Below are 26,138 nucleotides of genomic sequence, written 5' to 3' on the forward strand. Positions count from 1 at the left end.
CTTAAAAGTATCTTTCCTGGGGGCGGGATTCAACTTGTAACAGTCACTCAGCTCCCTTTGTACTGTGCCACAGTATAGTTACTTAGATGCTTCTTCATGATGAGAAGTTAACAAAGCCCTTGGTTGCAGGAATAATGTTAAGAAGTTATATAGTTTATAGGGGCACCTGGGTGGCTCAGTCGGTTGAGCTTCCGACTTGGGCTCAGGTCATGATCTCACAGTTTGTGAGTTCGAGCCCCACTTCAGGCTCTGTGCTGACAGCTCGGAGCCTGGAGCCTGCTTCAGATTCTGTGTCTCCCCCTCTCTCTGTCCCTCCCCTGCTCATGCTCTGCCTCTGTCTCTCAGTAATAAATAAACATTAAAAAATTTTTTTATTAAAAAAAAAAAAGATGTAGTTCATTAAGTGAGCCAGTAGTGACTGGATAAATTTCTTACAGACACCGGAAGAGTGAAACATAGATCGTAGACATCTATGAGCTTGGTAAAAACAAAAATAAAACCATGAAGGGTTTTGCTACTTATTTGTTAAGAATGGTGATTTGTCATTCAGGTACCATTTTGACTTAAAAAGTTTTAATGGGGGCCGGGGGTGGGGGCGGCTGGGTGGCTCAGTCAGTTAAGTGTCTGACTCTTGGTTTCAGCTCAGGCCATGATCCGGAGGTTGTGGGATTGAGCTCCATGTTGGGCTTCATGCTGAGTGTGGAGCCTGCTTGGGATTCATTCATATTCTCTCTCTCTCTCTCTCTCTCTCTCTCTCTCTCTCTCTCTCTCTCCCCCCCTCCCTCCCTCCCCCTCCCCCCTCTCCCTCCCTCTCTCACTCCCTCCTTACCGCCCCCTCCCCCCCCTCTCTCCCCCCCCCTCCCCCCCTCCCTCTCCCTCCCTCCCTCCCTCCCTCTCTCTCCCTCCCTCCCTCCCTCTCTCCCCCCCCTCTCCCCCCCTTCCCCTTCTGCCTCTCTCCCCTGCTGTTTTCTCTTCTCTCTAAAATAAAATTAAAACTAACAAAAAATTGTAATGGATATTTATAGTAGTTAATTTTCAGTCATCAGAGACCATTTCCTAGTTAGCCATCTTAAATAAATTTGTGCAGAGTCAAAATTACTTTCATCAGTGTCTGGTACACATATGAAACTGCTTACTTACGTTTTCTAAGATGCTGTGATAACTGAAACTCATGATATTATGGAGTACATTTTTAAAACATTGCCTAAGCAGGGGGCGCCTGCGTGGCTCAGTCGGTTGAGTGTCCCACTTCAGCTCAGGTCATGAGCTCACAGTTCGGGAATTTGAGCCCCGCATCAGTCTCTGTGCTGGCAGCTCAGAGCCCGGAGCCTGCTTCGGGTTCTGTGTCTCCCTCTCTCTCTGCTCGCACCCCACTCATGCTCTGTCTCTCGCAAAAATAAATAAACATTAAAATGGGCCAACAAAAAAACCTATTATTTATTAAAAAATTGCCTAAGCAGTAATAATTGACTACCAAACAACTTTTTTTTAACTTCATTTTGACAGAGTGAGAGAGCATGAGTGGGGGAGGGGCAGAGAGAAAGGGAGAGCGAGAATCCCAAGCAGGCTCTGCACTGTCAGCACACAAAGCCCAATGCAGGATTCAGTCCCATGAACTGCAAGATCATGACCTAGGCAGAAATCAAGAGATGGCTGCGTAATGGACTGTGCCACCCAGGTATCCCCCAAACAGCTTTTTAAAAAAATTACTGTTAATTTTTGTTTCAAGTAAGGCAATAGAAAGCTCAATACTTAGGAGCTCTGGGTGGCTCAGTTGGTTAAGTGTCTGACTCTTGATTACGGCTCAGGTCTTGGTCTCATGATTCGTGAGATTGAGCCCCATATTGGGCTCTGCACTGACAGTGTGGAGCCTGCTTGGGATTCTCTCTATGTCTATGTCTATGTCTATCTCTCTGACCTTCCCCCATTCATTGAGTTCTCTGTCTCTGTCGAAATAAGTAAATAAACTTTAAAAATAAAAGCATTTTTTAGTAAAAAAATAAAAAAGTTTAATACTTAAATACATTTCTGAGTAGTGTCCTGATATTAAATCTCACAAAAAATACTTCTGCATAGGATTTTTTTTCTATTGCTTGAACATTAGAGGTTTTTTTTCCCCCCCAATTAATCAGGACTTTATTTCATCTTTTTTTTTTTTTTAACCATCTAGAGAATCTGTCCCTCAGAATGGAGTCATTTGATTCTTCCATTGTTTTAATAGCACACAAACGTTCTAAAGGCATCCATAGTAGCCCTACCATAGAATTAATAGGGGTTCCTGGATGGCTCAGCCAGTAGAGCACGTGACTCTCGTGATCTCGGGGTCATGAGTTCAAGTCCCACATTGGGCACAGAGATGACTTAATTTAAAAAATAAAAAAATAATAAATAGCTTTTGGGGGAATTATCCGTAAAGTATAGGGGAGTTATGTACTTCATAATATTCTTAGTTTCTATATACATGCATACTGTAGTGCTTGTGCACATTGTACAATGATAAATACCAAAGAATTCAGGCAGAGAATGAAAGTTGGCAGCCTTACTCTTAACTGGTCTAAGTGGACGTGTGAGAAATAAATAGCCTAATGAAAATAATATGGATAAACTCTACCTGTCCATGATAAATACAACTTTCTCCCAAAGTGTAGCCAGTGTTCCTGGAACAATCCCACTTAAGAAGATCCAAAATCTTTGTATAAAAAGTGCACAAGTCTGTCCTGTGTATAAAAATCTTTTAACCTATGTGTGTGTATCTTATATTCAAAAGAATTCACACTACTTGAATACATTAAAAGAGTTCAAAAGCACACACCGTGTGTGTGTGTGTGTGTGTGTGTGTGTGTGTGTGTGTGTGTACAACAAAAGGAATGTTTTGCAATGTGAAGAAATGAAGAATTAGAGTCTTCTGTATTACCAGAGTCAATGCAGTTATACCTATTTGGAATTAGTTTATAAATAAATAAACCGTAAGATGAATAAACCCAGTGTTAAAAAAACACAGAATTTCATAATTCAGGAACATAGCTTCAGTGCTTCACAATGTGGAAAGAAGCTAATTGGCTCCTAAAAACAGCCAATTGGTTTGATATCCTAGAAGTTAGAAAAAAATGCACTTCAGAAGATGATTTACAACAATTCGCAACAGAAGAACGACATTAAGAAAATATTGTGAACATAAGAATTGAGGTCCTCAGAGTATCAAAAGAGGTAAGAATCAGACTTCACTAGAATTTAAAGAATGTAATTGAAAGAAAAATTAACTGGGATCTTTGTAACAGGTTAAATATGTAACCACTTCAAATAGAAGTGATTTAGGCCTCTGCCTAGTTCCGAAAATGTATTGTAACATCTAGGTTTCCATATAAAAAAGTAATTTCGTTAGCAAGGGTCCCTTTGTTTTAGCCTGAAAATCACCTCTGATGCTCCAAAGTGTATACTATTACCAAACTAGCATTTAAACAGCATTATCAGGATACATCTCACCTACCATAAACTTAATTTTAAAGTGTACAGTTCAGTGGGTTTTAGTGTATTCACAGAGTTGTGCAACCGTCACTACAGTCTAATTCAGACTATTTCATTACTCCAAAAAGAAACCCAGTAACCACGTGTATTTACTCCTCATTCCCCTCCTCCCCCAGCTCTAGCAACCACTAATCTACTTCCTGTTGCTATTTATTTCAGTAACTTTTTTGTTTGAGAAAGTATGTGAGCAGGGGAGGGGCAGAGCCAGAGGCAGAGAGAGAATCTTTAGCAGGCTCCATGCTCAGCGTGGAGCTCAACACGGGGCTGGATCTCTTGACCATGAGATCATGACCTGAGCTGAAATCCAGAGTTGGGCGTTTAATAACATTATAACATTGTAAACTTGCAACACTGTTCTCATGCCTATTCCAGGTCAGAGGTTTAGAAGTTCTTAAACTAGACAAATTTGCAAGTCCTGTGACAGCTTTCTTTCACATCTTTCCCTCTGTGCCTTGTTACCTTTCTGCTTCCCTAATACAAAGCCTAAGCACGCTTTCACAAAGAAGCCTTGAATTATCTCCGCATACTTTATTGTATTAAGACCTGTTTACATCCAAAGCCTTTTGGTCACCCTTCTCCAGTATTCATACCCCATTTTCTTCTCTATTCACAATTCCTGTGCTATATATACTCATTTTCTAAATATCATCTCTCCCACCTTCATTCCATTTAAATCCTTCTTTAAAAAAAAAAAAATCCTCTCTCATCCTTTTCGTTTGGTGCCTTCCTCCAAACCCAAGGTTTCTGTCTTTTGTCAGTCATTTTTCTCCCTTTCACTCTTAACCTCTCTAGTAATTCTGCTTTCTCACCCTGCAACAAAAGCTCACACTCTGATAATGTATATGTAGTGCTCAATTGGGTGTTTCTGAATAAATATCTGCTTTTCAAAACAGTGAAATCTAAACTATTAGCATGGAAATGACCCCTGGTAAGATGAGGTCTCCACTTGAAAGCTTCAAACAGAGATTCTCCTGCTAGTATTGAACGATGGAGTTTTATCTAATATTATCTGAAATGGGGTGACTACTTGAACCATACAAGATGTCCACTATCTCGAAATGAGAATAGATCCTTGATTTTACATTTTCTGTCTATTTTGATTGACCTGAGAAATAAAACTTACCACCTCAGAGAAGGTAATTTTCCTATGTTTTGGATTATATTGAGCATTAATTCTTCAGGGTCATTATAGACTTAGAAATGTTTTGTCCTGCCTCTTAGTCTATGCCGTTGTGCCTTCCAGTAATGGGAGGAATCTACAAGGCAACCCAATCCATTCTGTACTGCTGTTGATTGTTATAACCCTTCATCCTTGTGTTGATGTTGCACTTCTGGACATTAATGCAGCCTGGAGTTACTTTAAGTTTTGTTTTGTTTTTGTTTTTTTTGTGTGTGTTTTTTTTTTTTTAGCAACCATGTAATGTTGGCTCATATAATGAATTTTTATATTCTGACATAAGCTCTGTGCCCAACATGGGGCTTGAACTCACGACCCTGAGATCAAGAGTCACATGCTGTACTGACTGAGCCAAACAGGCACCCCTCAAAATGAATTTTTAATTAACTAAAATCCCAAGATTTTACTCTAGAGAGTTGCTTTCACATGACTTCTTTCCAAACCAAGTTTCCATTTTCCTTTAGCTGTGCAACAGATTTTTAAAGTCAGAATGTAATGTTTAATATCCCTGTTAAATTTCATCTCAGCGTATCAGCCAGCTTTGGTTTCTTTGAATCTTGATTTTTGTCATCCAGCTTATTCTGATTCAACGAGGGGTCTTAAAGCTAGTGTCAAAATGTGTTCAGACATCTGGGAAACAATGATGAAAAATCATGGAGACTATCTTCCAAAAATTGTTCCCTGCAGATATATCTGAGCTCTTGCATATGTAGGAGTTAATACCATTGTAAATTGACAAGGCCAAGAGAGACTGAAGTTTATTGCCAGCCTGCAAGACAGAAGCCTTGTGTTCAATATGACTCTGAGATGATGTTCCGAGACATGTAGTGCCAACATAATGCCAGGGCTGTTAATTCTTCCCAAGAAATCCATTAATGCACATACGTGGTAGAGACAGAATTACCGTGTCCCAGGGCGCCTGGGTGGCTCGGGCAGTTAAATGTCCGACCCTGGATTTCGGCTCAGGTCATGATCTCATGGTTCCGTGAGTTTGAGCCCCGTGTCAGGCTCTGTGCTGACAGCATGGAGCCTGCTTGGGTTTCTCCTTCTCTTTCCTCCCTCTGCCCGCTGCCTTGCACGCGTATGCTCTCTTGCTGTCTGTCAAAATAAATAAACTTAAAAAAAATTACTGTGTCCTTTTTTAAATTTTTTTTGCCAAGCATATACTGAGCACAGTATTAGGAAGGGTGCAAGATTCCGGAGAACCAGGTTTGCTTGGGGCAACCCTGATTTATGCCTGTTGTCCCAGTGTAATTATTAGTAACATCATTTTTCAGTTTCAGAGTGTCCAGGTTTGGAGGCTAAATTATCTGGCCACCCTTCTCATAACCCAGCTAGTTCTTTTTAGAATTTTTTCTGGGTTAAATGTTAACACAGCTATAATTTGGCAACTTTAATGAGGCTACACTAGTACTTCTCTTCCATTTGAACAGATTGTTTCTTGACCATGGGAAGTTGATAGCAAAAGTAACTGCAGTTAAGGTCTACGCATACTCAGAATCTCTCTGGAGCTGCCCTCTAGAGGGCAGTAATACATACATCTGAAATGATCCAATTCCAACAAAAAATGGACTACGAGAGTCCATTTTCATATGCATGAAAATCAGAAACATTTGATATTCCTTTCTTTAAACTTTTTTTAATGTTTTATTTTTGAGACAGAGCATGAGCGGGGGAGGGGCAGAGAGAGAGGGAGACACAGAATCCGAAGCAGGCTCCAGGCTCCGAGCTGTCAGCACAGAGCCTGACGGAGGGCTCGAACTCATGATCTGTGAGATTATGTCCTGAGCTGGAGTCGGACGCTTAAGTGACTAAGTCACCCAGGCGCCCCTAGAAACATTTGATGCTCCTGAAGGACATATTGGAACCAATACCGTGCATAAAACTCAGGTATCTTTTGCTCTGCAGGGAAGTAAAGAAATATTAAAAATTAGTTCATTAACATTCTGAACATACACAGTTTTTTTTAATTGTTAAAGCTGAACTTTGATGCCTTGACTATACAATGATCCATTATAACAATTATGCAGGGAGTTTAAGAATCTGCATATTTTATGCTTTTCTGTTTTTCCTAATTAATGGTTTTACATGGTTAATAATGTTAATATATTCTGCATCACATAGTTTCCATATTTATGCAAAATAAGCAATTAAAAATGAATAGTTCTACCTACTTAAATATTACTTTCCTCTAAAAAACAAAAAATGCAGGTTTTTACTTTGTAACTTGAATCACGTGGTAACGTAGAACTCTAATATTTAGAATTAGAATATTTCTTAGAGATTGTATGATTACTTTTATGTCATCAGTAGTTAGTTTATTAGCTTCTGATATCAAAATTATATTGGCTGCGTCTCACACTTTGGATTTCTTCATGTAATGTTCTCTTTTTAGGAAGGGTGGACAAGTCCTATTTTCAGGAGAAGATGACTTTTAACAGTTTTGAAGCATCTAAACCTTGTGTACCTGCAGATCTCAGTAAGGATGAAGACTTTGTAGAAGAGTTTAATAGATTAAAGACTTTCACTAATTTTCCAAGTAATAGTCCTGTCTCGGCATCAACGCTGGCACGAGCGGGTTTTCTGTATACCGGCGAAGGAGACACTGTGCGCTGCTTCAGCTGCCACACAGCAGTAGATAGATGGCAATATGGAGACTCAGCGGTTGGACGACACAGGAAAGTATCCCCAAATTGCAGATTTATCAATGGCTTTTATTTTGAAAGTCATGCTGCGCAACCTACAAACCCTGGTATCCAAAATGGTCAGTATAAAGCTGAAAACTATCTGGGAAACAGAAATCATTTTGTTGTAGACAGGCCATCTGAGACTCACGCAGACTATCTTTTGAGAACTGGACAGGTTGTAGATATATCAGACACCATATACCCGAGGAACCCCGCCATGTATAGTGAAGAAGCTAGATTAAAGTCGTTTCAGAACTGGCCAGACTATGCCCACCTGACCCCACGAGAGTTAGCTAGCGCTGGACTCTACTACACAGGTATTGAGGATCAAGTGCAGTGCTTTTGTTGTGGCGGAAAACTGAAAAATTGGGAACCTTGCGATCGTGCATGGTCAGAACACAGGCGGCACTTTCCTAATTGCTTCTTTGTTTTGGGCCGGAATGTGAATGTTCGAAGTGAATCTGATGTTGTGAGTTCTGATAGGAATTTCCCAAACTCGACAAATGCTCCAAGAAATCCAGCCATGGCAGATTATGAAGCACGGATCGTTACTTTTGGGACGTGGATGTACTCCGTTAACAAGGAGCAGCTTGCCAGAGCTGGATTTTATGCTTTAGGTAAACGTTATTATAAAATCAGGCTGTTAAATAACTTTCCAACTATCTCAGGGCTCCTAAAAAAGTAAATCGATTGCTGTAGCCCCCTGAACTGGTAAATATTTAGGTGCAGGCTGGCCTGATGGTTTGTATCACTATTAAAGCTGTGAACCCTTACGTTGAATCTGCAATGTAAGCACTCCATTTCTGTGAAAGCGACCGCCATATTGTGAGTTCTCTTCCCCTTCGTGTGGTTGTTGTTTGGAGAAGGGTGACCTGCAAAAGATGGTACAAGAATGGGTCTGACAGCAAGGCTGACTATAACGGAGCGAGCACCTACTCTGTGTGCTCAGTGCATAGCCTACGTGCATGCTTTCTACACCCCACAAAAGAGTTAACGTCGAGAGTTTAGTGTGGCCGATATTAAAATTGATATCTGCCTTTTATGTATAGACGATATGTTTGAAAGCTGCCCTGTATGATGCCTTATTGCTTCAAATAAGCACTTCTCAAATGGACTAGTGTAAACTTGTCAGGAAGGGCCATTAGTGTGATGCCTTCCAGGAATATTCAGTTATAGCACGATATATCTGACCCATTTACTTTAGGATTGAACAGTGCCAAAATACAAACTCGCAATTATTTCGATATTTTATTTACATAGTATCCTACAGAAACCATGAAGGTTTATTTAGTGTCACGTAGCTATAACCCGTAGAGAAACTTACTAGTAATTTCATTATGCTGAGCTTTACTGTTAAAGTTTCAGTCTGAAGGAGTGTAGTATGGATGGCCCCAAATGACATGTTAGAAGGTAACAACTGTAATTTTTCACATAAAAATTGGACAGTTTTATTTTTGTCTTCTGTAACATACCTCAGATGAATTCAGTGAATTTAGTGTCTGTTTCCTGCTCAAACAATCATGTCTGTTACTTAGATGTGAATTTGAATGTCTTCTTTGAAGCCGTGAGGCTTTCATGTATTTAGAAATGGTTAATTTCAGTGTTAAAAGGAGTATTTTTGCGTAAGCTTTTAATTGCACAAACACATGTATTTTTTTACTTGTGTCTTTTCTTAGGGGAAGGTGATAAAGTAAAATGCTTTCACTGTGGAGGAGGGCTAACTGATTGGAAGCCCAGTGAAGACCCTTGGGAACAACATGCTAAGTGGTATCCAGGGTAAGGTATTTAAATGCTTATTCAGGAACAGGCAAGTTAGACACTTTGCAGTAGGAAAATCTTGAATAACTTTTCACCTCAACTATTTTTGCCCTCACTATGGCTTGAAATTCACACCAGGTTTATAAAAATGGGGTCACCTACTTTATAGGGGAAAAAAAAGTCCTAAGCCTTCTCTGGTGACCAGAGAAAGCACTCATTGCTTGTATATTGTATCTCTGGCATTCAGATAATTCTGTTTCTAAATGCCAGATTAGGAATATATGGTTTTGTTGTTGTTGGAGGTAGGCTCTTTCGAGACGGGCAGTAGAGCCCTTGCTGTCGAGGAGTTTCCTTAAGAACCCATGACATCCCCTAGCCGATTTTACTCTATCTCAGTGATTCTAACACACACAGTAGTTCACATTTGCAGATTTCTGAAATGAGGACACATCTGGAGGTGGGTCATAATTGAATTGGCAGTGGTGGTACTTAAAATAATCGTGCTTCATATAATCAATGGCATCTTAGAATGATAGCGACATACGCTAAACGTCTCTTTTCCATCTTCTTTAAAAATCAAGTACACACGTATGTAAATGATGTGAATTTGTGGCCTGCAAAGTAGTACAACGTAAAACTTCAGAGCAGTTGTTTGAAAATAAATCTTAACTTGAAAAAGCCTTAGAAGGAAAGGTTAGAAGCCTAAAGAATTCCTTTCAAAATGTACAGTTGGTTAATCCTCTAAATAAAATTTAAGATTAACTGTTTGAAGAAAATTTTTTAAATGTTAAGGTGATAATTTAATAGGTGATATTTTTTGCCTCACTAAGATTAACAAAGTAGCATAACAAAGGGAACACATTTTTTGACCTTAAAATGACAGTTGATAGGGAATTGAATAACATTTTATTTTGCCACTTCTTGGAAATACCAAAAAGCAAGTTAATGGAATTAAGATAATGGAGATTATATCTTTACTTCTACCTTACTAATTTATCAGCTACCAAAGTTTAACCTTCTTTTAATTGTTTAGGTGTAAATATCTGTTAGAAGAGAAGGGACAGGACTATGTAACCAATATTCATTTAACCCATTCACTTGAGGACTCTATGGTAAGTCACATATTGTAGAATATATATTTTTAAATACGTAATTTCTTTTGCAATGGTTTCTTGGTGTACAATTCACAGTATAGTATTTTAAATTAATAGTGTATGGTGAGCTTTAGAGGGGAGATCTTGAAGAATGGCTTGTTATTCTTACTCTGAAGCCGATTTGTGAAAAGAGACTCCCTGTGAGCTGATTGAACTATCACTGTAAGCAGAACTGGGCTTTAAGAACTAAAATACTTAATCCCTCAGCTTTCTGAAATTAGACTTTTGTGTAATGTGTTTTATACTCATAAATAGTTTTAAACTTTTCATAGATGATATTTTAAGTCTCAAAAATGTGTCTAAGTGGATGGTGCGGCCTGGGGTGGCCAAGGTATTGGCACCATGAGGGAACGGCCGTGGACTAGAACAGGGGGCTAGAGTTGCCCTTATGGCTCCACCATGAACTCTGTTGCCTCCATCAAGTTGTTTAATCTCCTTGAGTCTCAGCTTCTTGTCTGTAAAGTGAATGGATTGGGTTAAATGATCTTTTAACTTCTAGCTTCATCAGTTTATGCCTCTTGTGAACATTGGAATAAAGCCAATTTATAAATTCATGATTAATGTAACTTTTCAAATTGAGGTAATTGCCTCTACCAAAAAGAATTCTAACTTAAAATCCGTATTTCTGTTTTAGGTAAGAGCTGCTGAAAAAATGCCATCATTAACCAAAAGAATTGGTAAATATGCCTATTAAATATACTTTTAATTTCATTACTGATTTATTTTTTTAACGTTGATTTTTGAGAGAGAGGGAGAGAGCAAGCGAGAGTGAGTGGGGGAAGGGGGAAGAGAGGGAGACACAGAATTCGAAGCAGGCTCCAGGCTGTAAGCATCTATGCAGAGCTCGATCGACGCAGGGCTTGAACTCATGAACCTCGAGATCATGACATGAGCTAAACTCGGACACTTAACCGACTGAGCCACCCAGGAGCCCCATCATTGCCAATTTATTATAGTTGTTATTTATAGGTTGGAAATACAAGCTTATTCTTTCAAGGTAATCAGGGTGTGTTTATTTGAGATGACATTGCTATGAATTAAGAATTAGTGAAGTGCCTGTAAATTTAAGTCCGATGTTTAACTGTTAAGAACATTCGTGTGATTGATATAACACTATATTAATTCTACTGGAAAATTAAAAATTATACTAAACTATAAGTTATATAATTATATATTTTGTTACATTAATTAATTAAAAATTAAAAATAAAATAAGACTTTAAAAAAGAATATTCATATGGAAGTTGGACAGTTAGCTTTTCCTGTTTCAGGAGACGCAGCTATAGGCTGTCCATTGCCATTTCTGTTAAAATTGCGAAAGGAAGAGTTAAGTGTATTTTTGTCCCTGGTGCTTCTTCAGTTAGCCAGGATCATGAATCCAGTGCTCTGCTAATGTGCCATCACCACGATCGGCCCTACCTGCTTCCTTATCCCATGCCATCTTTCTGCCTTCCCCAGTTTCTTCACAGAGGGGCACGGTTCGGTTTATCTCCTGTTACCTTATAGAGAGGTAGAGGTTTTTATCTCAGAGATTAGTTACTCATCATAAGCATCTTTGAAAACCAGAAAAATGCTATGTTAAGAAAATATGATATTGTTATCCCCACTTTTCAGATGAAGAAACAGAGTCAAGGAGGTTAAGTGTCTTGCCCACAGTTACCTTACAAATCGTCAGTGGAACTAGGGCTGTAAACAAGGTCTTCTGAAACCTACATCACACTGTAGATCTCATTCTCAACTTAGGCATCATGTTTCGAAAATAGTAGAAAGTTTATTGAGAATGCCTGCTGATTCCCCACTCCTTATAGCATCATCTGTTTAGTATCCTAAGGGTTACAAGGCAAGAGAAAACTATATATACTCATGAATATGCTTAAGAAAGAGAGCCATTTTGATAATGTTTGATACAGGTTTTGTAATGAGCATAAAAAATACAGTTTAAGAAATCATTTATTCCAGCCTGTATTTTTCAGATTATCCAGAAACAAAGATTCTATAGTATTTCTTGATAATAATCACCTTTACAATGCACACTGTGTTTTTTATGACTAAATGAGACTCTTGCTCTGGTTTAGGGTTAATGTTTTTAAATAGAAATGTAATTCATATAGCAAAAATTTCACCCTTATAAACTGTACACTTTAGTGGTTTTTAGTGTATTCACAAGGTTGTGGAACCATCACAACCTATTTAATTGCTGCAGGGAATTATCGTAACCCCCAAAAGAAACCCTATACCCATTAGCAGTCACTCTCCATTGCTGCCCCTTCACCCTCAAACCCAAACAACTACTAATTTATTTCCATCTCTCTGGATTTACCTATTCTGGACATTTCATATGAATGGAATCATAATATATGGCTTTGAGGTTCATCCACATTTTGGTACTCCTATATGAGTACTTCATTCTTTTTTTATGGTGGAAAAATATTCCTTTGTATGGATAATACCATGAATGTTTACCCATTCATCAGTTGGTAGACATTTGGGTTTCCACTCCTTGGCTTTTAAGAATGATGCTAGGGGCGCCTGGGTGGCTCAGTCGGTTAAGCGTCCGACTTCAGCTCAGGTCACGATCTTGCGGTCCGCGAGTTCGAGCCCCGCGTCGGGCTCTGGGCTGATGGCTCAGAGCCTGGAGCTTGCTTCCGATTCTGTGTCTCCCTCTCTCTCTGCCCCTCCCCCGTTCATGCTGTGTCTCTCTCTGTCTCAAAAATAAATAAACGTTAAAAAAAATTAAAAAAAAAAAAGAATGATGCTGATGCTGCTATGAACATCTGTGTGCAAATTTCTGTGTAGAAATAGGTTTTGAATTCTCTTGCGTATATATTTAGGGATGGAATTGCTGGGTCATGTAGTAACTCTACATTTAACCTTTTGAGAAATGGCCAGTTTTCCAAGGTGGCTGCATCATTTTACATTCCCGCTGGCAGTGCATAAGGGTTCTGGTTTATTTCTCCACATCCTTGTTAATGCTTGTTATTGTATGTTCTTTTATTACAGCCATCCTAGTGGGTTTGTGAAGTGGTATCTTATTGTGCTTTTGATTTGCATCTCCCTGATGGCTAATGATGTTGGGAATCCTTTCATGTGCTTATGGGCCATTTGTAGGTCTTCTTTGAAGAAATGTCTGTTCATTGCCTTTGTCCATTTTTTAAGTTGTTGTATTTATCTTTCTGTTACTGAGTTGTAAGAGTTCTTTACATATTCTAGTTTGTTATATGTAAGCCCCCTGTCAGATATATGATTTGCAAATATTTTCTCTCGTTCTGTGGGTTATCTTTTCACTTTCTAGCTGGTGTCCTTTGAAGCATATACGTTTTTAATTGTGATGAAATCCAGTTGATCTGTTTTTGTTGCTTATGCTTTTATAGTGTTATATCTAAGAAACCATTGCCTAATCCAAGGTCATCTATGTTTTCCTTTAAGAATTTTATGGTTTTAGGGGCATCTGGGGGGTTCAGTGGGTTAAAAAAAGTCTGACTTCAGCTCATGTCATGATTTCATGGTCTGTGGGTTTGAGCCCCGCATCGGGCTCTGTGCTGACAGCTCAGAGCCTGGAGCCTGCTTCAGATTCTGTGTTTCCCTTTCTCTCTGCCCCTTCCTGCTCGTGTTGTCTGTCTGTCTGTCTGTCTCTCTCTCTCTCAAAAATAAACATTAAAAAACTTTTTATTAAAAAATAAAAAGAATTTTATGGTTTTAGCTCTTACATTCAGGTCTTTGATCCATTTTGAGTTAATTTTTATATATGTGTAAGGTAAGGGTCCTTTTAATTGTTTCTCATATCCTGTTGTCTCTGCCTTTAGTTTTTAGCAAGGTGACCTTGAGATACCTACAGGATATCCAAGTACATGGATATTAAAACCTGGAACTCACCTAAATAAGAGTAAAATTGTGGTAGGGGGGAAGCATCCAGAGAGATCATTAAAAAGGGTGCATCGATGAGGGAAGCGGAAGGTGAGCAGAAGGAGCCAACAAAACAAGCTGAAAAAAAAAAAAAACAAAACGCGGACAGTAGAACCAGGAAAGAGCGATGTCCAGCTGATCTCTGGACATCTCCACTTAAAAATCTCAAAAGCAGCTCAAATTCCGCATTTCTAAAAACCACCCTGACTGAATCCGGTCCTGCTCTCCACCCCCCCAAGTTGGTTAATAGTTCCACAGTTCACAGAGTTGCCCAGTAATTTGAGTCATTTTAAGCTCTTTGCTTTCCTTAATCCCTCTACATTTAATTAACCACCAGGTCTGATGAATTCAACCTTTTTAATATTGTCTAAAATCCACTGATTCTGCCCTAGTTTCTGCCCTTATTTCTCATCCAGATGCGTTAGTATTCTCATAAATGGTCTTTTGTCTGCATTATAACCTCCCAACAGAATTTTTCTTTATCAAACAGAAATCTTAAGTTACTTTCTTACTTCTTTTGTTACTTACCATATAATAGTTCTTATGGTCAAATCCTTTTCCAGTTTCTCTTTCTAAAAAACATTTATTGAGGGGTACCTGGGTGGCTCAGTTGGTGAAGCAGCCGAGTCTTGATTTCGGCTGGGATCATAATCTCACAGTTCATGGGTTCGAGCCCCACCTTGGGCTCTGTGCTGACAATGCAGAGCCTGCTTGGGATTCTCTATCTCCCTCTCTCTCTGCCCCTCCCCTGCTCGCTTGCACACATGCTCACTCTCAATATAAATAAACTTAAAAAATTTAAAAATTAAAAATATTTATTGAAGTATAATCTGCATACAATAAAATGCATAAAATAGACCAATCTTAAGTATTCAACTCAGTGAATTTTAATATGCATTTATGTGTAGTCATCAGCCAAATCAAGATAATAAAACATTTCCACCATGCCCGAAATTCATTCAGGCCCCTTCCCAATCAGTATCTACCCCCAAGTTCCGTTCTGACTTCTATTACCATAGGTTAGATTTGAACATCTTACAAATGTAATCATACAGTGTATTCCTTTGTTACTAGTTCATCATTATGATGACGTTTTGTTCATCTTATCTGTGAGATTCGTCCATATTGTCTGTGGTGTGGCAGTGGTTTGTTTTTCCTTCTTGCTGTGTAGTATTGGAATATACCACAATTTACTTATCCATTCACCTGATGATAGACATTTGAGTTGTTTCCAGTTTGAGGCTGTTATAAATGACACTGCTGTGAATATTCTTGTGGATGTCTTTGGTGGACCTTTGTACTTATTTTTAATACTCGAGTAGAATTGATGAATCAGAGGGTGTCTCTTTTTTTTTTTTTTTTTTTTTTAGCAGTTCCCTATATAACCTGTATTTTACTTTGAGTACCATTAAAGCAAATTTCTGTTCATTTTGTTGCCTTATCTAGTTCACCCCCCTTGGCTACAGAAACTAAGTCTCAGAGATAGGAAACTCACACACGTTCAAAGTCACAGACTGGGACTTCCCCGTATTCCCCACAATTTTTCCAAAATAATTGCTAGTGACAAGGGAAAGACATCCACTCTTTAAGTACTTAGGTTAGTTGTTAATGAGTTCAGCTGATTTGATAAAGTTCTGATTTTCAAAGCACTCAACTTTTTCTTCTCAGTTTTACCTAATTGTTCACTGTTTCTTTAGTCTTTAAAGCACCTAATCTCAATTCATAGTGCTACAAAATACATACTGCATTTTCAATTATAACATTCTGAAAGATTCTTCAGTGCTTAAATATTTTAAAATCTTCTTCCCAAAGTAGCTTTGATTTGCTGGTTAGCATTTTGGGTTTTTTTGGTTTTTTTGAGGAGCGGGGCTTTGCTTGCTGCTTATATGTTCCTTTATAACTATACTTTGCTGTTGAGTTGTGCTAATGAAAATAATTATTTAAATTCCACATTCCTTTTTCTCACCAATTTTTATTTCAGATGATGCCATCTTCCAAGATCCTATGGTACAGCAAGCTATACGAATGGGATTCAATTTCAGAGACATTAAGAAAGTAATGGAAGAAAAAATTCAGACATCTGGGAGCAACTATAAATCACTTGAGATTCTGGTTACAGACCTAGTGAGTGCTCAGAAAGACAATACGCAGGATGAACCAAGCCAGACCTCATTGCAGAAAGGTATGCGTGACTGTTTTTAAAAGGCAAGAAACACCTAACAGCACTTCCTTATGGCCAGCATCTTACATGACTTTGTGGCCCATTCATTTTCTTCCTTCTCACATCCCCCTTAGGATAAACATTTTAAAAGACTTTTTGACAATAAAAAATTCAAAAATACCCAAAAGTGGAGAAAGCCATATAATGAACCCTGACATACCCATCGATCAGATTCAATAATTGCCAACAGTTTTCCAATCTTGTTTGATTTCTTCCCCAACTTTTTTTGTTATGTATTTCAAAGAAAATTCCAGGCATCCCATACACCATTTACCTGTAAATAATATATATCTAACAGATAAGGATTTTTTTTAACATAATCTTAATACCATGTGTTAAGCAGTAACTTAAACTGTGCTCAGGTTAGGCTTGTAGATGGCTGCCTTCTCTGCGTGTCCTCACATGGCCGAGAAAGAGCACTCTGGTCTCTCTTCCTCTTATAGATACACGGGATCTTATAGAGTCCATGGGATGTCTGGCTGGCTCAGTCAGTAGAGCATGTGACTCTTGATCTCCAAGTTGTGACTTTGAGCCCCAGGTTGGGCATAGAGTTCACTTTAAGAATAAATACATACAGGGGCGCCTGGGCAGATCAGTCAGTTAAGCATCTAACTCTTGATTTCAGCTCAGGTCATGATCTCATGGTTTGTGAGACCGAGCTGTGTCTTGGGATTCTCTCTCTCCCACCCTTTTCTGCCCCTACACTGTTTGTGCGCTCTCACTCTCTCTCTCTTAAAATATATGAATAAAACTTAAAAAAAAACATAGAAAGAAAGGAAGGAAAGAAGGAGAGAGAAAGCAAACCGATTCCATGAGGGGGTCCCACCCTTATGACCTCATCTAAATGTAATTACCTCCAGAAGGGCCAATCTGTGAGTACCATCACGTTGGGAGTTTGGGGCTTCAAAATACGAATTTTGGGGAGATACATTATTCCATAACATACTGTTACCCCATGTAAAAAATTACCAGTACTTCTATAATACCATCTGAAAATCAGTTGGTTTTAATTTTCCCCCTTGTCTTAAAACATTTTTAACAGTTGATTTCTTCTAATCGGGATCCAAGTAAGAGCCACTGATTTATTCATTTTAAGTGTGGGGGCACCTGGGTGACTCAGTTGATTAAATGCCCCACTCTTGATTTTGGTTCAGATAATGATCTCACGGTTCATGAGATCGAGCCCTGCTGACAGCGTGGAGCCTACTTGGGATTCCCTCTCATGTGCTGTCTCTTGCGCACTCTTTCAAAATAAATACTTAAAAAAAATTTTAGAGTGTGGGTTTGTGTTTTAGTTCAGATAAAGAACAAGAAAGAAAGGCTTTTATTGGGGCGCCTGGGTGGCTCAGTCGGTTAAGCGTCCGGCTTCGGCTCAGGTCATGATCTCGCAGTTCATGAGTTTGCACCCCGCGTCAGGCTCTGTGCTGACAGCTTGGAGCCTGGAACCTGCTTCGGGTTCCATGTCTCCCCCTGTCTGTGCCCCTCCCATGCTCATGCTCTGTCTCTCTGTATCTGTCAATAACGAGTAAATGTTGAAAATAAATTTTTTAAAAAAGGCTTTTATCACTGTGTATAGAATCTGTAAGTTTTGTAGTTGAAACGGATTTTGAATGTCCTGCAACTTTTCATGTGGTGTGAACATATAAAAAGTGCTATATTACTAAATAGAGCTTGAATGAGTGGCACTCTAACACTGTAAATCATATATTGGGGCGCCTGGGTGGCTTAGTCAGTTAAGCATCTGACTTTGGCTCAGGTCATGATCTCACTGTTTGTGGGTTCAAGCCCCACATCGGGCTCTGAGCTATCAGCTGGAGCCTACTTTAGATTCTGTCTCCCTCTCTCTGTCCCTCCCCAACTCACACTCTGTTTCTCACAAGTAAATAAAAACATGAATTAAAGTAGGCTCCACACCCATCATGGGGCTTAGACTCAAGAACCCTGACGTCAAGAGTCACATTGTCTACCAACTGAGCCAGCCAGGCATCCCTAGAAAGTGTATTAAATAATGTGCAAGAGAATCATATAAACTCCCTTTAGGAAAAAAAATTAAAAATACAGGTTCCTTCTTTAAGGATGATAGCTACTCTAATGTTTGACAGCAACATTGAAGGTTAAAAGGTTTCAAATTGTGAATACATTTTGGGTACTGAGTTACGTTGTGATAATCACTGGTCTCTGAGGGGTGCCTGGGTGGCTCAGTTGGTTGAGCGTCCGACTCTTGATCCCAGGGTTGTGGGATCAAGCCCCGCATTGGGCTCTTCGGATCAAGCCCCGCATTGGGCTCTTCACTGAGTGTGGAGCCTACTTGGGACTATCTCTCTCCCTCTAAAAAATAAAAAGATGATAATAATCTTTTGTTCTCTGAGCTCTTAACCACCTCTTCCAAAGGTTGAAAATTCTCCCTAGTGCTAATAAACCTTAAAGTTTACTAATTTTTTTTTTTTTACATTAATGACCCTTTTAGGGTGCCTGGCTGACTTAGTTGGAAGAACATGTAACTCTTGATCTCAGAGTTCTGAGTTCAAGCCCCATTTTGGGTGTGGAGCTTACTTAAAAAAAATAGACCCTTTTGACCTTTAAGTTATTTCAAATGCTTCTAAAACATTATTCAGATAATTACCTCAGTCAAAAACCAGTATGATTTTAATGGCTTTTAAAATTAGATCAGTTGAGGGGCGCCTGGGTGGCTCAGTCGGTTAAGCGGCCGACTTCGGCTCAGGTCACGATCTCACGGTCCGTGAGTTTGAGCCCCGCGTCAGGCTCTGTGCTGACAGCTCCGAGCCTGGAGCCTGTTTCAGATTCTGTGTCTCCCTCTCTCTCTGCCCCTCCCCTGTTCACACTCTGTCTCTCTCTGTCTCAAAAATAAATAAACGTTAAAAAAAATTTTTTTTAAAAACATAAAATTAGATCGGTTGATATAAAACATGCAGCAGAAAGCTTACCACCCTTTTCCTAACGATGCGTTTATTTAAAACCTGTAATAGCTCCACTTGTCTTGGAGATGGTAAAATGGACCACTGACTCGGTCCTCTTTCTACTGCAATAGAAATTCAAGTGATTGTATCCTTTTTCCTTGCGTCTTAACCATAACTCAAGTTTGACAGTTGAAGTGTTAGCTTTTACACCCGAAGGCGTCGAATGCAACAGAATGAGTTAGTGGGGGGCAGGGACAGAGTGCACTGGGGAGTGTCTGTTTTCTAGCCAGCAGGAGGCCTTGGCGGCTCCTATAATCACTGAGACCACAGCAAGCTAGGATGGTGTGGGAAGCAGGGTCTGAGCAAGGGGCAGCTCTCAGAGGCGGGAATTGACCTCTCCTTAGTCTCACTGAATCGCGAGGCAGGGTCACTGATACAGGCTGTCTTCTCACACTAGGGCTGCTGCATATCCCTCTTCTCAAAGGCTGAGGAGGAAAGACTGGCGCTAGGAATCTTTATACAGAATAGAAGGCAGGTCTAATTGAAGTCGAGCAGGTGGAAGTTATTAGAAAAACTACACTGTTATTGCTTACCGAGAAATCCTGCATCCAGTGCTAGCTTTTATCCCAATGGCTGTGTGACAGAGAATGTCCTAGTAAATGGTCTTCTAAAAATAGTACCAAATACTCTTTCATTCTTTCTTTTTCAAGATTACATAGTGTGCTGTAAAGCCCTTTACTTCTAAAGTGCTTATTTTAACCTTTATGTATGTATTACTGTATATAAAAATCAAATACCATACATATTTCTTATCAGCCTGTCCACATGGATCTGCTCTGATAGTAACATGAGTAACATCAATTTATTCTAGAAATGGGTTTTTTTAAGTTTTTATTTTTTTTTTCTAAGTAATCTCTCTACCCAGCATGGGGCTCAAACTGCCAACCCCGAAATCAAGAGTTGCTCCACCGACTCAGTCAGCCAGGTGCCCCATATTCTAGAAAGTTTTAAATAATGTAGTAAAAATATTAGCAAATACCATCTAAAGTTATCTAGGTCTTGCCTTCATAGTTCACGTGCCAGGAACCTCCTGACCTGGAAGAAAGCCTTGGAGAAAGTTGAAGGGGAAAGGCACCAAGTGAAGGATGTAGAATCCGATAGTTGCCTTAAGGCTTGAATGAACTATAATTTTCAGAGGTAAACTATTGGTCTGAGGGGGTAAAACCATCCGAGTTAAGTGGCTGTACAGAAGGCCAAACTGAGGTAGAGAAGGTTGATGATAACAGTGGTTGGTAGGCCTCACATTTCATTCTCCTGTGGTCTGTAAAATGGAATCACAAACCATCAGAACCAAAATGAACCTGAAAGATCATATAATAACTTTCATCGCTTCAGTGAGAAAACTGAAGCTAGTTATGCTGTTGCCCAGCATCATTCAGATAGCTGGGGATAAAACTCAGGTTTCCTTATTTTTTTAAGAGAGAGAGAGCGAGGGGGACTGAGGATCTGAAGTGGGCTCTGTGCTGACAGCAGAGAGCCCTATGCGGGCTCTGACTCGTGAACCCAGAGGTCAGGTCATGACTTGAGCCAGAGTCTGCCGCTTAGCTGACTGAGCCACCCAGGCGCCCCCAGCGTTCCTTAAAAAAATTTTTTATGGAGCACTTGGGTGGCTTAGTTAAGCCTCCAACTTTTGCTTTCGGCTAAAGTCATGATCTCACAGTCAATAGATCGAGCCCCACGTCACACTTGGTGAGGAGTACAGAACCTGCTTGAGATCCTCTGTCTCTCTCTTTCTGCCCATCTCCCACTTGTGCTCATGTACTCCCCTCTAAATAAATAAACTTTAAAAAGTTTAAGGTTTTAAGTATACAGTTCAGTAGTGTTGAGTACATTGACATTGTGCACCCACTCTCCATAGCTCTTCTTATCTACACAACCGAAACTGTCCCCGTTAAACAACACCTCCCCATGCCTTCTCACCCTTAAATCCATCTCGTGAACTCCTCCTTCCCAGCTCCACTGAGAGGTCATTCTTTCAAGCTTACCCCCATACCCAGAGTAGCGTTCTGGAGCTCCCTCTTCGCGATTTTACCTGCTATCAGAGCATTTGTAACATTGTTTTCTGTCCTGCCCATTAGACTAAACTTTTTGAGGACAGGCACTTGATCTTATCTCTGATGCATTCTATGTTTGAGCATAGGTTTGATTATGCCCTCTAGGTTGCTTTTTAAGAAGAAAGAGATTTAAAAAAAGAAGAAGAAGAAAGAGATTAAATAATACTTTCCCTCCACCCCTAGTCAGGCATACCTCTCCAAAGCGCAAATCTCCTCCTGTCTCTCCTCCTGGCTCCCAGCGTCCTCAGGAACAAGTCCAAACTCCTTTACATGGGTGGCCAAATCTTTCTTTTTAATGTTTGTTTATTTTGAGAGAGAGAGCATGAGCAGGGGATGGGCAGAGAGAGAGAAAGAGAAAGAGAAAGAGAGAAAATCCCAGGCAGGGTCTGCACGGTCAGCACAGAGTCTGATACGGGGCTCGAGCTCCAGAACTGTGAGGTCATGACCTGAGTCGAGGTCAAGAGTTGGACGCCTAACCAACTGAGCGGCCCAGGCGCTCCATGGGTTTCCAAATCTCCATGACTGGGCCCCTGTTAACCTTCTATAGCCTCTTGTCATGCTGTTTCCCTGTGACTCTCTTCCCAAGCCTTCCCCATGTACTTGCACGTCTGGTTCCGTCCCTCCTCCTGGAGCCAGCTTATGCCATTTCCCCTGCCTAGACACTCTTCTCCCACCGCCTCCATCCCCCAGGAACTTCTCTCTCTCTCTCTTTCCTAGTTAACTCCTCATCCTTTAGGACCCAGTGTAAGTATCATTTCCTCCAGGAGGCCTTCCATTTATGTGTGTGTGTACACACTCCAGCACACACTCGCACCTTTCCTGTGTTCTTGATAACACATTGTAATTGCCTTTATCCTTACGCTCTCTTAGAATTTCCCGTCTACTTGTGTTTCTTGTCTATGAACGATTAGGGGCCTGGGGCCTAGATATGTTAATTATTGTATCTCTAGTCCCTAGAACCTAGTTAAGTGTTGAGTAAATATTTATTGAATGAAACAACCACTGTTTCCCAGACTTGTTTTCAAAATAGTATTCCCCAGCATGTTAAAAGGAATGTGGTGACAAAGGAGCTCTGTAGTTAAATAGGGACATGCATTGTGATTCTCTAACAGGGGACATACGCTGTGTTGTACTGTCCTGTACTTCATAGCAGTGGTTCCCAATCTCCAGTGTGTGCAAGCCCGGAAATTGTTGTTGTATAAAACCGTATCTGTTTCTTTTTGCATGCTTTAATTTCAGAACAAAATAAAAAATAAAACCAACCCTAGAAATTTTAGATTTAGTGAATGGAGCCTAGCAATCTAGTGTTTTAAAATGCCCTGGGGCGCCTGGGTGGCTCAGTCAGTTAAGTGTCAGACTCTTGATTTCTGCTCAGGTCATAATTTCACGGTTCAGTGGGATCGAGCCCCACGTCTGGCTCTGCGCTGATGGCACGGGGCCCGCTTGGGATTCTCTCTCCCTCCCTTCCTCTCTGCTCTTCCCCTGCTCAAGCTTTCTCTCTCTTTCAAAATAGAAGAAACATTTTTTAAAAATGCCCCAAGTGATTCTCATGTGAAGCCAGATTTGGAAACCACACGTATACAAAGATTGTTAAAATACGTAATGCCTTTGGAATAGTGTCTAGCACATAGTAATAAGTACTGTATTATTGTTAACTGCTGCCATCATTGAGGTTGTGGTCATTACAGTTACTATGGCCACAAAACACATTTTTGTAACATATTTAACATTTCACAAAACCTAGTTTGGGAAAAGCTGAATTAAGCAAGTACCTTAGTGCCACCTGTGTGCTGATGATGTCACCCAGATCTCTGTCTCTAGCCCTGACTTGAGACCTCAAAACATGGCTGTCCAGTGACATTTTATGTACGGATGCCCTGCAGACATCTCAAAAATAACTTGAAAAATGCCAAGCCAGTACCTCCTTCTAGATTTCCTTTTGGCATTCCCATCCCCTTGCCAGCCACACTAGAAGTCTTACAATCAACCCGTTTCATATTTTTTCTCCCCCCCCCCCCCCCCCGGCCATCTAGTCAATCACCACATCCTCCTAGTCTCACTTCAGAAGTGTCCCTCAGACCCATCCATCCGCTTCCGCTTCCGGGGTGAGCCGTAGCCTTTCCATGTGTCCCTTCTTTTACTTCACCCTCGCTTCTCTGTCACTCTTCCACATCACCCAGGTCCCCACCGCGCAGCCACCAGCCCAGGAAGCCCTCCCCGGTGCATCTGAACAGAAGAACTTGGCCTCTCATCTTGTCCCAGAGTCCTTTATACATAGTTTATTATAGCACTTATCACTCTGTACTTTGTGCTTCCCTGCACACCCTCCGCTCCCGTCCTTCTCTCCGCCTGGCACACCAGCTACTCAGGAACAGGTGTCCCACGTGAGTCCTCCTGTCTCCCAGCACCTGATTGGTGCCTGGCACGTAGTAGGGGTTCATGTTGTTTCAGTCAATGTCGGCAGCTGAGGAAGTCTAAAATTAACCCATTTCTTTTCTCTTTGTGCAGAGATTAGTGCCGAAGAGCAGCTAAGGCTCCTGCAAGAGGAGAAGCTTTGCAAAATCTGTATGGATAGAAATATTGCTGTGGTTTTTATTCCTTGTGGACATCTGGTCACTTGTAAACAATGTGCTGAAGCAGTTGACAAATGTCCCATGTGCTACACAATCATTACTTTCAAGCAAAAAATTTTTATGTCTTAATCTAACTCTACAGTTAGGCGCATTATGTTCTTCTCATTACCCTGATTGAGTGTGTGATGTGAACCGACTTTAAGTAATCAGCATTGAATGCCATTAACATTTGCTACCAAGTAGACAAAATGTAAAGTACGCTGCTCTAGTTTGTAATCTAAAATATGAATTTCTGGATTGGATTTGGGGGAGATATTAGCTATGTTATATATCTTATTTTTTTTACTGTTATTGAAAACTAGACTAAGCATCATATTGTAACTGACTGCAGTGTGTATTTGTAGTACACTAACTTGGTTTCTAAGTGTAAGTGAATTAATCAACTGAATTTCTCATTCTTTTCATATAGGCTTAACAAATGGAGCATTCTGTGTAAACGTGGAGATTAGAGTTAATCTCCCCAATCACATAATTTGTTTTGTGTGAAAAAGGAATGAACTGTTCCACACTGGTGGAAAGATAGAGATTATTTTTAGACGTTTGTCTTTGTGTTTTAGGATTCTGTCCATTCTCTTTTAAAATTACACACACGTGCTTGGGTGGGTGATTTTAAAAAATGATTTTGCCATTGTCAAAAGGGTATTTAAGGATAGAATAGCATGTAGCCAACACGTACTGACATGGAAAGATGTCAGAGCTACATTAAGTGTAAAATGAAGTGGCAAAACACTATGTATAGAATGCGCCAGATGAAAGTGTGTGTGTTTTGTATTTGTATAGAACAAAAGATTTGAAAAGATGATGCATCAAATTGTTAATTGTGGTTTCTCTTGATGGGAAGGGGTGGGTCCCGGGGGGGGGGGGGGGTGGGCGGTTCCCTTTTTTTTTTTTTTTTTTTTTTTTTTCATTTTGTTCTGTTTGAATTTTTTATAAGTATGTATTACTTTTGTAATCAGAATTTTTAGAAAGTATTTTACTGATTTAAAGGCTTAGGCATGTTCAAACGCCTGCAAAACTACTTATTGCTCAGCTTTAGTTTTTCTAATCCAGGAAGGCAGAGCAGTTAACCTTTTTGGTGCCAATGTGAAATTTAAATGTTTTTATGTTTTTTCCTGCTTTGTGGATGAAAAATATTTCTGAGTGGTAGTTTTCTGACAGGTAGACCATGTCTTCTCTTGTTTCAAAATAAATATTCCTGATTTTGTAAAATGAAATATAAAATATGTCTCAGATCTTCCAATTAATTAGTAAGGATTCAGCCTTAATCCTTGCTAGTTTAAGCCTGCCTAAGTCACTTTACTAAAAGATCTTTGTTAACCCAGTATTTTAAACATCTGTCAGCTTATGTAGGAAAAAGTAGACGCATGTTTGTACACTGCTTGTAGTTAGAGTGACAGCTTTCTGTGTTGAGGTTCCCATATCGTCTTGTATCTTAAAGTTTCATGTGCGTTTTTACTGTTAGGATAATTAAGATGTATATAGGACAAAATGTCAAGTCTTGACCTAGTTGTTTTCTTTTCTCGATTAGTAATAGTAGTGGATACTTCTGAAATGTTCTCTCAAGATCCTTAAAATCTCTTGGAAATTGTAAAATATTGACAGGAAAGCGAGAATACTTGCTTAAATCTTAAAATAAAACTTGAATAGGAGTCAATATAGATAAAAAATGGAAGTTTAACAGTGCTTCCTAGAACACCCAGGGTTTTCTTAATAGGATTCTTAAACTGACCTGTCACAGAGGTGAGTGAGGCATTTTACTGCAGAGAAACATTTGAGAGTGAAATTTCAAAGTTCTTTTTCATTGTATATTCTAAGAGAAAGAGTACCGTCGTGTTCTCCTAACCTCTGTCGATGACAATTTTCAGTGATACTCATTTAAGGCGTTGCGAATTTCAGTGAGAACTTTTTAAATTAAATACTGACTGCCCTGTTCTTGTTCTGTTATGTAAGTTCCCACTTCTTTACCTTCTGCACATCCTCTCAGGTGTAGTTATATACTCATTAAGTTAAATTTTACATATGTAGTCTAAGCTTGGGATTTAAATTATA

At 39.7% G+C, this 26,138-nt stretch overlaps 1 protein-coding gene across 1 annotated transcript in view; it reads left to right on the forward strand.

Moving 5' to 3' along the window:
• XIAP (X-linked inhibitor of apoptosis) overlaps positions 1-24,948 on the forward strand; it is a 45,722-nt gene extending 20,774 nt beyond the window's left edge. Inside the window, exons 3-8 of the mRNA XM_049644832.1 lie at positions 7,098-8,006; positions 9,066-9,165; positions 10,181-10,259; positions 10,936-10,978; positions 16,185-16,385; positions 23,965-24,948. Coding sequence (XP_049500789.1) covers positions 7,130-8,006; positions 9,066-9,165; positions 10,181-10,259; positions 10,936-10,978; positions 16,185-16,385; positions 23,965-24,158 — 1,494 coding nt within the window. The 5' untranslated portion in view covers positions 7,098-7,129 and the 3' untranslated portion in view covers positions 24,159-24,948. The remainder of the gene's footprint in view (positions 1-7,097; positions 8,007-9,065; positions 9,166-10,180; positions 10,260-10,935; positions 10,979-16,184; positions 16,386-23,964) is intronic.
• The last annotated feature ends 1,190 nt before the right edge of the window (positions 24,949-26,138 follow it).

This window comes from Panthera uncia, chromosome X (genome assembly GCF_023721935.1).
Source record: "Panthera uncia isolate 11264 chromosome X, Puncia_PCG_1.0, whole genome shotgun sequence".
In the NCBI taxonomy this organism is placed as follows: Eukaryota; Metazoa; Chordata; class Mammalia; order Carnivora; family Felidae; genus Panthera; species Panthera uncia.